The following is an 11036-nucleotide window of genomic DNA, read 5'->3' on the forward strand; positions in this document are numbered from 1 at the left end:
ATCCACTATGATTCTTATTATACAAGCGTGCTCTGCATATGGGCCCACAACCCTCACTCAAATGAAAGGGATACAACCTACCATCTCTCATGCTGAGCATCGTGGTTCCATGCAAGAGCATTACTGAGGACCGAGGACTCCACAGCTTGGTATCAGAGCTTTTACGGCTCTAGGTGTGATACCCCAATGAAAATGCAAAAGTCAAGGAACCACTTAATAAATTTTGGATTGGAGATTGAGTAAGGTGACATCTAAACTTGACTTAAGCTAATTACAAAGTGTTATGATCTTTAAGAAAACCAAACTTTTTGGATTTAATTGAATCATTTAGGGTCATAATTTGACAAATTAAATTACACCATTGCTCTAGTTGAAATATTTGAAGATCTAGGATGCAATAAAAAGTTTTGAGAAAAGGGGATTCCAAGTGGCCCAATTAGGTGTTGACACATGGCATGAGGAGGACTTGCCATCTCATTAAACTTATGATCAGCGCCCTAAACCTCTTGGAGGTCAAATTGGTAAACCCGGAACCCAAGTTTGGCAAACTTAGGGACCAAGCTTGACTCCTATGGCACATAGCTATACTTAGCACTTGATTATGCTCAAGGAACCACATGAGGGTGTCGAGCCTAACATCTCTTCATTTCTTTTTCTGCCAATTCAGCCCCTCCCTCATCAATCTAGAGTAGCATTTTCTAGACCTAAAGATAGGATTAAGTGCAGCACATGATATGAAATCTATGGCCATACAATTGTCAAGTGAAAACCGCTCAATGAAAGGGGACAGTTGCAGCCGAGCCAACTTGTTTTCAATTCTTCTTTCGCAAAATTCATCCCCTTCTCCACTTATCGTGCGATAAACCTCAAGTACAAAAAGGAATCCAAAACCCTCACTTGTTCACTTAATCTTCTACCTTGCACTTGTCCAAGTGATTGAAGGAAAGGAGATGGAGGTCATGTGCTATGTCTCGGCCGATGCTCCTCACTTAAATCCTTCCCTCTCTTTTCTAAAAATCACCTCCATTTTTCCATCTTTCAATTGTTGGCCTTCATGTTGGGAAGCACTCTTGGCACCACTTGCAAAAGTTCGAAGACAATGGTACGTCAGGGAGCACAACTAAGAAGGGCTTCGTCTATTTTGGACCTAAACCAGCCAACAACTCCTGGTTTTCTTTGGGAGATTGAAAGCTTCAGGCCTTCACTTAGACCAAATTGTTCTGCACCATTTTCACTAACTTGGTATTTGACCTGTGGATAAGGATGGAGGTACCACACACATGGCTGCACACACCTACATGTAGTAATGTCAATGCAGAGCACTTGACTTCACTGAGAATCCCTTTGAGCTTATCCTCATTTCTCTTCTACAAAACGAACCATAAAGCCTCACCCTCTCTTCCTCTCATCATGTCACGCCTACCCACACATTATCACAAGTTCTATCATTCAAAGTTCACTAAGAATCTCTAGAAGAGAGTGTAACTGATAGCTAGTGCGAGCTTTCTTGCAGAGTTGGTTCTTTTGAGCTCTAATGCTTCGGTTTGGTGAGTATATCTTCTATATCCTTTCTATTATGAGATTTCTCAATGTGTTAAGCTCTGATTTAAATCATCAAAACTGAGATTTAAGTTGATTTTGTGATGTATATTCATAGATGCAAGATTTGGAGTATCTAGTTGTTGGCTTAGGTTAATCTTGAAATCTGGAAATATCATGGCTTAACATTGTATTAAGACCTAGCTAAAGCCTGATTATGATGATCATGGGTGAGTTATTTTAGAAAAAATCAGTATGTTACATAAGGATCTAGTCATATGCTTAAAATTGAATGAAATGCAAGTTTCAGTTTTAGGTCTATGTTATGATTTGAAGTTTTATCTCTTAGATATCAAGAATTATTTGCTTAGTTAAGTGTAATATCATCTAGAAATGAATACTTAGCAAGCAAGTTTATAATTAGGTTATGTGATTATTAAAGTTCTTAGTGTTCATATGTAAAAGAAAAGCAAAGACCATCATGCTAAGTCTTGGTTTGTGATGTTTAGTGTTCTGTTTGTCTGTTATTTGATATGAAGAAGATTTGGTCATATATGAAATGAATCTAGTGAGTTAACATATTATTAAGGTCTTATTTAGTTTGTGATTAGTGTAAACTTTCGGTTATGTGGTTATTAATATGCCCTTAGGCTTAAATCACTCTTAGTGAGATATTATTTCACTTGTTTTGGGTTTGGACAGTTTCTCATGATAGCAAGAAAAGTGTTTTATCATGATCCAATGTTAGGATGGGGGATTATCCTAGTGAACTTATTTGTTCACTCTAGATTAATTAATAATGGATTAATTAATAATGGAACTTCTTTGTCCAAAATCAATGACTCAGACCAAATAATTTATGAAATACACTCTGGGAAAGAATCCCACCAAATTATCAAGTCATCTAGATGCTTGGCATATTTTGTCAAAGTATGATCTGTTACATTTGTCATTTGCCATTCATCCCTTATGTTGAATAGAACACCTTTTTTTTTTTTTTTGGAAGGCATAACAACCTTTTGATCCTTTCATTCCAAAGAGCATAAAATACATAGAGGGAGTTCCTCCATAGTAACAATACAATCTGAAATAGAAAGAGCATCCTTTGCAAGAAGGTGAGCCATTGTATTCCCATCTCTCCTAACATGAGAGACTTCCCACCTTGCAAACCTTGAGAGAACCAACCTGGCTTCACAGAGAAACATGCTAGAGCTGCACCATACTTCCCGATTCTTCTGCAGTGCTTGTACAGCCTCGAGTGAGTCCCCTTCCAGTATAATATTTGCCAGCCCCAGATCCCTTGCAAAATTGACAGCAACCAGAGCTCCATAGGACTCTGCCAACAGAGGTTCTGTGTAAAGGGATTTCCTCTGTCTTTGAGTTGCAATGACCATACCCTGGCTATCCCTTACGACCACCCCAACCCCAACCGTGCCTTGTGCCTCATTTATAGCCCCATCCCAGTTAACTTTAAACCAGTCCTTAGGTGGTGGCCTCCAGTCAGTCCCACTAGTAGCCGTGATGTCCTTTCTTTTCTCCTGTATGCTAACCCCTCCTGGCTCCCCTTGTTCCAATCGTGCTCTATCATCCACTTCTCTAAGGATTTTCTTTGGTGGCCAGAATTCTTGGTTAAAAAGGTATGCATTTCTCCTAAGCCACAACATCCGGGCAACTATAGCGAATTCTTTTAGTTCTTCCTCATTGAGGCTCTGAAACAAATATTCTACAAGATAAATCATGGGGATATGAGTTAGTGAGCACTTTTGAAGACTTCTTGAGCATTGTCCCCATACATCCCTGGTAGCTTCACACGACCATAGGACATGTACTGAATTTTCCTCCTCTCTCTGGCATATAGGACACAAAGGGTTTGACACCACTTTCCTTTTATAGAGGTTTGCTTTGGTTGGGAGGGCTTCCTGGCATGCACGCCAGAGGAACATTTTTTCATTTGGAGTAACTTCAAGTTTCCAGAGTTTCTTCCATATAGAGTTGGCATTGGTACTCGAAGAAGCTTGACCCTTGATGGCTTCCTCATTTGATTTTTCCAGGTGGTAAGCACTTCGAACAGAAAAAAGTCCTTTTGGACCCTTCCATATTAGCTTGTCTTCTGTTCTGAGAGTACTTATAGGTGTCCTAAGGATTATGGCAGCTTCCTCCTTGTCAAAAACATCCTTGACTAGCCCCTCTTTCCAGCACTTATTTTGAGGATCAATAAGCTCTGAAACAGTGGCATTTGGTCCAAGTATTCTCTGAGTGCTCGAAGGCTTGGTGGGTGCAGGCTTGAGGATCCACTTGTCTTTCCATATTTGAGCTTTCTCCCCTGTACCTATTCTCCAGAAGGACTCCTTTTCAACCACATGTCTGGCTGCTAGTAGACTCCTCCACACGTAGGAAGGTTTTGACCCCACCTTGGCTTGAATAGAACACCTTGGAATCATCTTCATCATATTTTTCACCTCATAAACCAGATCTCCCCATTTAGACATAGACTCACCAACAGCAAGCAGTTCATTTACTATGAGCAATGAGTCACTCTCAATAACAAGTTTATATATGTCCACTGGAATGCAAATTTGTAGCCCTCTCAATATAGCAAGAAGCTCCACCTCCATTGGATCATTTACCTCATTTTCTCTCTTAATTGCAGATAAAAGTACCCCACCTGATTCATTTCTTAGCAGCATTCCCACCCCTGCTCTATTTTGGTCATCAAAAATGGCTTCATCAACATTTAACTTTAATGCCCCGAGAGGAGGAGCCTGCCAACTGCAGCTAGGAAGCTTTTTGTTTTGCCTATAATCTCTGACTTCTTTGAACTCCTGAGCCCTGATCAAAGCTTGTTCAATTACTTGGTCAGGATGCAGGTTTTTTTCTTCAAAGATCTTTTGATTTCTTCTATACCACGTGCCCCAAGTTCTTAGAAAGAATTAATCAAGATCTTTTTTTCCTTCTGCCATTACTTCCATAGCCATTTGCATAAAGTCCTTCCTAGTGTCAGTTTTCAATAAATCTTGAAAGTATTATTGCCATGATTGTCTGACTGATGGACAGTAACATAAAGCATGCCCCACATCTTCTTCCTTATCATTACACCAAACATATGGAGCTTCCTGTATTATATGTTTTTCTTTTATGTTCATACGAGTTGGTTATCCCAAATAGGTTATTTGGGCCATCATTAATTTTAACAATGGTTCATTTATGTACAAGGAGGAAAAACATTAAACTTTCTATCCCTCAACAAATAGTTGTTTTACATTTTCAAATTATCAAGTTGGTTGCAATGCGCAACCCAAGTTAAAGATCTAACGATCAACACACATCATCTTTTTCGTTCATTAGTCAACTAAAATTAATTTGATAAAGCTGGTACCAAAAAAAGAAAATTAGGATGGGGCCATACACAAGGATGACACGCAGTCCACCTTTTTTGAGATTAATTCGGCCTGTAGTTGGTGGAAATGGGCTTGGGCTTGTCAACTGAACGGTAGACTTATCTTGGCCCAAGAAAAGATTGGTGAACTTTGTCAGATTTCAACGAGTAAATAATTCCTAAAGTGCATAGAAAAATCCATTTAGGAAATTTCACAAGCAAGAGTTGTGTAGAATCGTAGATTGAGATAGCTTCAAACTTTGATGCAAGGACTAAAGATATCATGCTTTGATTAAAGTGATAGACAATACTTATCTAAATACGAGGACCAAAAAGACTAGGAAGGAATATCATATTGGGTACGTAGTAAGGATTCAGGAATGAGTTCCTGTTGTCTCAAGTTTATCCTATCCAAAACCATATCCATAAAGAGGGCCAAAAAAAAAAAAAAAAAAAGGTGCCCCTAATATTAGTCACAAGCAAGCATAAGCATGAGCCATAGGATTCTTGTTTGCAGGTTTAAACCCGTGACAAAATAGACATAGAGCAACTACTTTTTTTCCACAAGATTTTGGGCTTTAAATTCACCATTACACTTGTCACCAAAATGCCTTACAATCTCACAGTTACTTGATAGGAAAAAAGAAAAGAAAATATGCTTCTAGAAAAGCATGTGAAATTTGATTCCCCACTTCTATAAAGCATATTATATCATATTATATCACAACTACTTTTAAAGTTGTGAGTTGTAGAAATGTCCATTCAGCTGTTTGTTCTCCCATTTTCAGCCAATTTCAAGCCAGGTGATCATTGTGCTAAGGCTTCGGTATGCCCCCCCCCCCCCCCCCCCCCCCCCGCCAAAAAAAAAATTTCTATGCCTTCCATCACCTAGCTGATGTTGCATTCCAACTTTCACACCAATAACTATAGCGCTTAAAAAATGGCATCGGTTTAGCGGTCCCTTTCATGGCTTAGAATAGAATAATTCTTTATGATTTTATAAACTTGAAAGAAAGGATGAAAAATAGATTTGATAAGCTGCTTTTGGAGGGAGATGCTTAATTCTGTTAACAATACAAATGAAGACTTATCATACTATGGAAGTCTAATAGAAGGTATGAAGCAGTTATTGAAATATAGAACAGATTGGAAAGTACAGTTTACTTATAGAACTTTAAAAGAAAAAAGAAAAAAAAAAGCATTAATCTTTATCTATTTAAGTTTTTTCAGAAATGGATATTTGTTTTTATTTTTTTACTATTTTCCCTTTTAGAAAAAAATAGTAAAAAAATAAAAACGGGCCTGACCTGGTCCTTGATGGCGTTAGATTTGGCCTGACCTGGTCCCTGACGGCGTTAGAGTTCCAGTCATCTTCTCCTGTTACGTTTATTTGCAAAAGAATATCGCTTTACATTATAAGCACTTGAAAATTGTAACGGCTAACATGTAAATAGAAAAAGTTTTGCTACATACAAGCAAATCATGTATTAATCTGTATATCGATATTAATTTCTTCATATTTAAAATTTAAATTAGTATTATTTTCAATCAAATTAATTTTTTGACTAATTATATTCGATCGGTGCACGTATTAGTACGTAATTGTGCTTGCAACTAGATTTTTTCAAATAGAAAAAGTAGGCAAGTAGAGAAAACGATTGAATCAGGATTTAAAAGGATTACACTTTTCCGTTATAATTTAGAGATGCAACTAATACTTATCGTTTGGTTACACAGTTAAGATAAAATAGAATATTTTATTAAAAGTTGAAAAAAAATTATTATTATAATATTAATTTTACTTTAAGATTTAAAAAAGTTAAAATATTTATTATATTTTGTGTAAAATTTTAAAAAAATTGTAATAATTATATGAGATGTGATAGTTTAATTTTGTGTTGGGTAACCAACTCATATGCATGATTATGAAGTAGTCCACTCAATCATGATAAAAATGACAGTTTCTGTGGGATATGTGGAGGAAAATCCCTCTACCAAATAGACGACTCATATCATTTGGGTTTTAATTTTATTTTTTTCTTAAAGAAATTATTATTTGTGCTATTGATGCCAAATAGAAACTAAAGAACCATCTGTGCAATGCAATATAAGCCTCAAAACAAATGGTCATTACAGAATTGCGGTGTGCTCCAAATAATATAAACCGGGACATTGATAAATAACCAAACTAATATGTATTTTGCTACCACATAAAAAGAGAGGAAACCTAAAGCAAGGTCCCCCCACTCCCATTACACATTTTTGATAGCCCGGCCTCCCTTGCTCATCTCGACGTTAGGGTAATCATCATCGCTCACGAATCTGGACCAGTACCAGTGGGTCTTCCATACTCTGTTCATCTCTTCAATTGGGATACCCTTTGTCTCCGGCAAGAAAAAGTAGACAAAAATGGTCATCACCATCACAAAGAAGGCGAAGAATAGGAACAACCCGAACTTCATGTGGCACAGCATTGCTAAGAACGCTTGAGCTACTGCAAATGTGAATAACATATTCACGCACACGTTCACACTCTGAGCTGCAGATCGGATTTCGAGTGGGAAGATTTCACTAGGCACCAACCATCCTAGAGGACCCCAAGACCATGCAAATCCCGCAACATAGATGCATATGAAAAGCACCACAACAATGGCATACCACTTGGGCAGATCCCCGGGATTCCCATCTACTCCAAATTTAGCACCAATAGCAGCTGTAACAACAGCCTGCAGACAAATAGAAACCAGAATAAACATGGGTCGGAGGAGAGAAATATACACGAAACATCATAGTTTTGATGAAATAAGGATAAGCATTTCTTGTTCTAGCAATGGAGGTACCTGGCATATGAGCATTTGAGTCCCGCCCTCAAGGAAAAGGAACCTCCTTCCCCATTTATCAACACCATAAATGGACACCATGGTTGCACCAACATTAACAATTCCAGTAATCACCGCCGACATGAGGGAAGCATTGCTTCCAAAACCGATGGTGTTAAACAAAACAGGTGCATAGAACATGATCACATTGATCCCAGTTAGTTGCTGGAAGAAAGGAATCAGAATGGCCATAGAGAGGTGGGGTCTGTATTTTCTTTGTAACAAGTTTCTCCAGGGGTTTTCCACTAGCTGTGATGCTTCACTAGCAGCAACAAGATCACTGAACTCTTCCTCAACATCATCAACACCCCTAATTCTCTTGAGTTTCTCTTTGGCCTCGTCATGTTGGCCACGTTCAATCATGGAGTTGGGGGTATCAGGAAGGACCAATGATCCAACAGTGATAATGAGGGCAGGAACCATGGCCCCACCCAAGCTCAAGCGCCATCCCCAGCCACCCTTGATCTTGGCAAAGAAGTAATTCAACACATTGGCAACAAGGATACCAATTGTGATTGATAATTGGAAGCCAATGTTCAGAGCTCCTCTGTACTTGTAGGGAGCCATCTCAGAAAGGTAGAGGGGCACCGACTGTAATTACCCAAAAAATAAACAAATTAAACTCCAAACTAGTACCTTAATCAAGTAATTAACAGATGATAATTAATGATAATTAGGTGGAATGAACGATGAACAAACATGTCGCCCTCAGGCCGCCGCGGGGGGGGGGGGGGGGGGGGGGGGGGGGGGGGGGGGCCACCACTTCGTTGTCAAGTTGTCACGCTTCTTGGAAAAACGCACAAATCCTAGTAACTTTTGAGATAGTCAAACAAGAAAACAAAAGCACATAAGTGCAGAATGTGTTTACTTTACCAGCTGAGCCGCTAAGAAACAGCAATTTTTTCTTATATTCAACGCCGTGGAATTCTTGAGTAAACTATTGCGGAGAAATAATGCACAGCAGTGAGGTCATTTGCAAAGAAAATATGGTGGCGTGTTATCACTTTTGGAGGAAGATAATGGTTAACAAAACAAAGTTCACACTTCCAGTTAATAGTTAGTCCAAAGTCTTCTCCCAACCACTTTTTTTGGGTTTCTGAGAGGGAAAAAATCATGTACATATTTTCTTTTCCATACTTTCTTGGATGCCAAACGGTGCTTTATGATTTATTTAAAAATATAAAAAGGAAAGAAAAAAGCTCGGAAAAGATGAGAACGGAGAAGAGAAGCAGAGACGAGTAGACGGCGTCCATGTCTCTGTAGCCAGAAAACAAACAATCAAACAAATGGGAGCTACTAGCCCATATCTGGATCAGAAACAACTTTAAACCAGAAATTCCTTTTTGTCATATTGTTCCAACCCATTCTTACATCCATTACGTCTTCTTTTAGTTTTCATCAGACTAAATAATAATCCTTTGCAAAATTATAGGACAAGATCTGAATTTTTTTTTAAAAGTAAATTTTCCCCAAACCAGAATAAATATAAAACACGAGACGCATTATTCAACCAATGTGATAAAATAAACCATTGTGTTTCATTCTGTTTTCAGACAATACATTCTTTGTCCTCCCCCACCCCAAAAACTTTCATTTAACCATAAACAAAAACACAGAACATCCAAAAACATACATAAAAGTATAGATCCAAATAAAAAATAAACAAGTTTACCCTCCCAGAATACGATATCCCAGATCAAGAAAGGGAGACAAAAGCAAGTACCTGATTGGCAAACCCAATACCGAACCCGAGTAGAATACGGCCGACGATAAGCATCCAGACGGCTTTGGCAAAGCCATTGAGAATAGCTCCGGCGCAAAAGAGCACGCCTCCGAACAGCATGGACAACTTGCGTCCGAATTTACGTGTCACGGAGGACGCCACGATCGACGAAAGCAGAGCAGCCAAATACAGAGACGACGTGAACATGGTGAGCGTCTCGCTGTCGTATTGGCAGTACTGGTTGGTGGACTTATCCTCATTCTTCTTTCGGTACACCGACGGGAAGAACTTCTTCAAGAAAGGGTCCATGGACGTGACTCCACCTATTAAAATCCCAAAAAAAAACGCCATCAAAATGTAACCATGATTTAAAGAAAAGAAGCAGACTTTACAAATACTAATCAAACATTTTACTGGGATCTGGATTCTTTGAGGAGTTATTTACCCGAAATTCCAATATCATAACCGAAAATCAAACCCCCCATGGCTGCAACAATACATGTTACAGTCACAAAGGGAGTGAGGTTTCCCGGGTACGCTTTGCCGGGTACACCACCCGCAGGAACTCCACCGACAGCAGGCATTCTAGCTGTTTCTTTCTAATCTTTTTCACGTCAAAGGCACGAGGAAAAAGAAGATGAATACAAAGAAGGAACAACAACTAGATCTCTAAACGGTACTAATGAACAGAGAGGGACATAAATCCAGAGGAACAAGATAGAGCTTTGAGACTGCTCCTGGCTACTGTATATATAGATAAAGAGATAGAGACTTATTCAACTTCTACTTCTTTTTTTTTGGTTTTTTTTTTTTTTGGTGCATTTATTTTAGATATATTTCCTTATATTACGGCCTTACAATTACTTTAATTTAATTTTGGGGAATCGTCGGACTGTCAACTATAAGCTTATAAACATCCTTGTATTCAAATCAACCTTATTACTGACACCCTCTTATTTGTTTTTTTAACAGACGAATGTAGCCTCATGCTACTATTAATTTGTATGTAGGACCAACCATTCTACGGTTGGGAAGTTAATGGGAAAAATTGAAAACTATGATTTAAAAATAATAATAATAACGAGCAGTCACTACGGCGTAGTTACGATTCTCCCACATACGATTCTACAGTATTTATTAATGTTTAATTATCTATAAAAACTTTATATTTCTATGTATAGTTAAGAATTATTCTATTCATTGTCCTTACACTACAAATATATTAAAAAAATAAAATAAAATTAAAATAAATATGTGATATAGAAATAATAAGTAGAATATTTTGTAAATTAATATCCTCTAAAATCAATTATATTATTTCTTTATCATTACTCAAAGAAAAATTTTAAACATAAGTCCATACACCACACACCATCTATTTTTTTAAATTTTTTTATTTTTTTATTTTATCAAATATTTAGTATATGAATAATGAATAGAAAAATTGAATTAGTTTAAAAAGAATAAATCTAAAAAAAAAAATTTTAAAAAATTTAAAAAAATAAAAAATATGTGGTGT

At 37.6% G+C, this 11036-nt stretch overlaps 1 protein-coding gene across 1 annotated transcript; it reads right to left on the reverse strand.

Moving 5' to 3' along the window:
- Window positions 1-6992: 6992 nt before the first annotated feature.
- Window positions 6993-10282, reverse strand: LOC122277217 (sugar carrier protein C). The gene is made up of 4 exons (XM_043087144.1): window positions 9963-10282; window positions 9518-9840; window positions 7756-8385; window positions 6993-7641 (listed from the first exon to the last, which is right to left on the reverse strand). Exons 1-4 carry the CDS (start codon window positions 10099-10101, stop codon window positions 7168-7170), a joined length of 1566 nt encoding a protein of 521 aa, XP_042943078.1. The 5' UTR covers window positions 10102-10282; the 3' UTR covers window positions 6993-7167.
- Window positions 10283-11036: the final 754 nt, after the last annotated feature.

The sequence above is a fragment of the Carya illinoinensis genome, chromosome 9, assembly GCF_018687715.1.
Source record: "Carya illinoinensis cultivar Pawnee chromosome 9, C.illinoinensisPawnee_v1, whole genome shotgun sequence".
Lineage (NCBI taxonomy): Eukaryota > Viridiplantae > Streptophyta > Magnoliopsida > Fagales > Juglandaceae > Carya > Carya illinoinensis.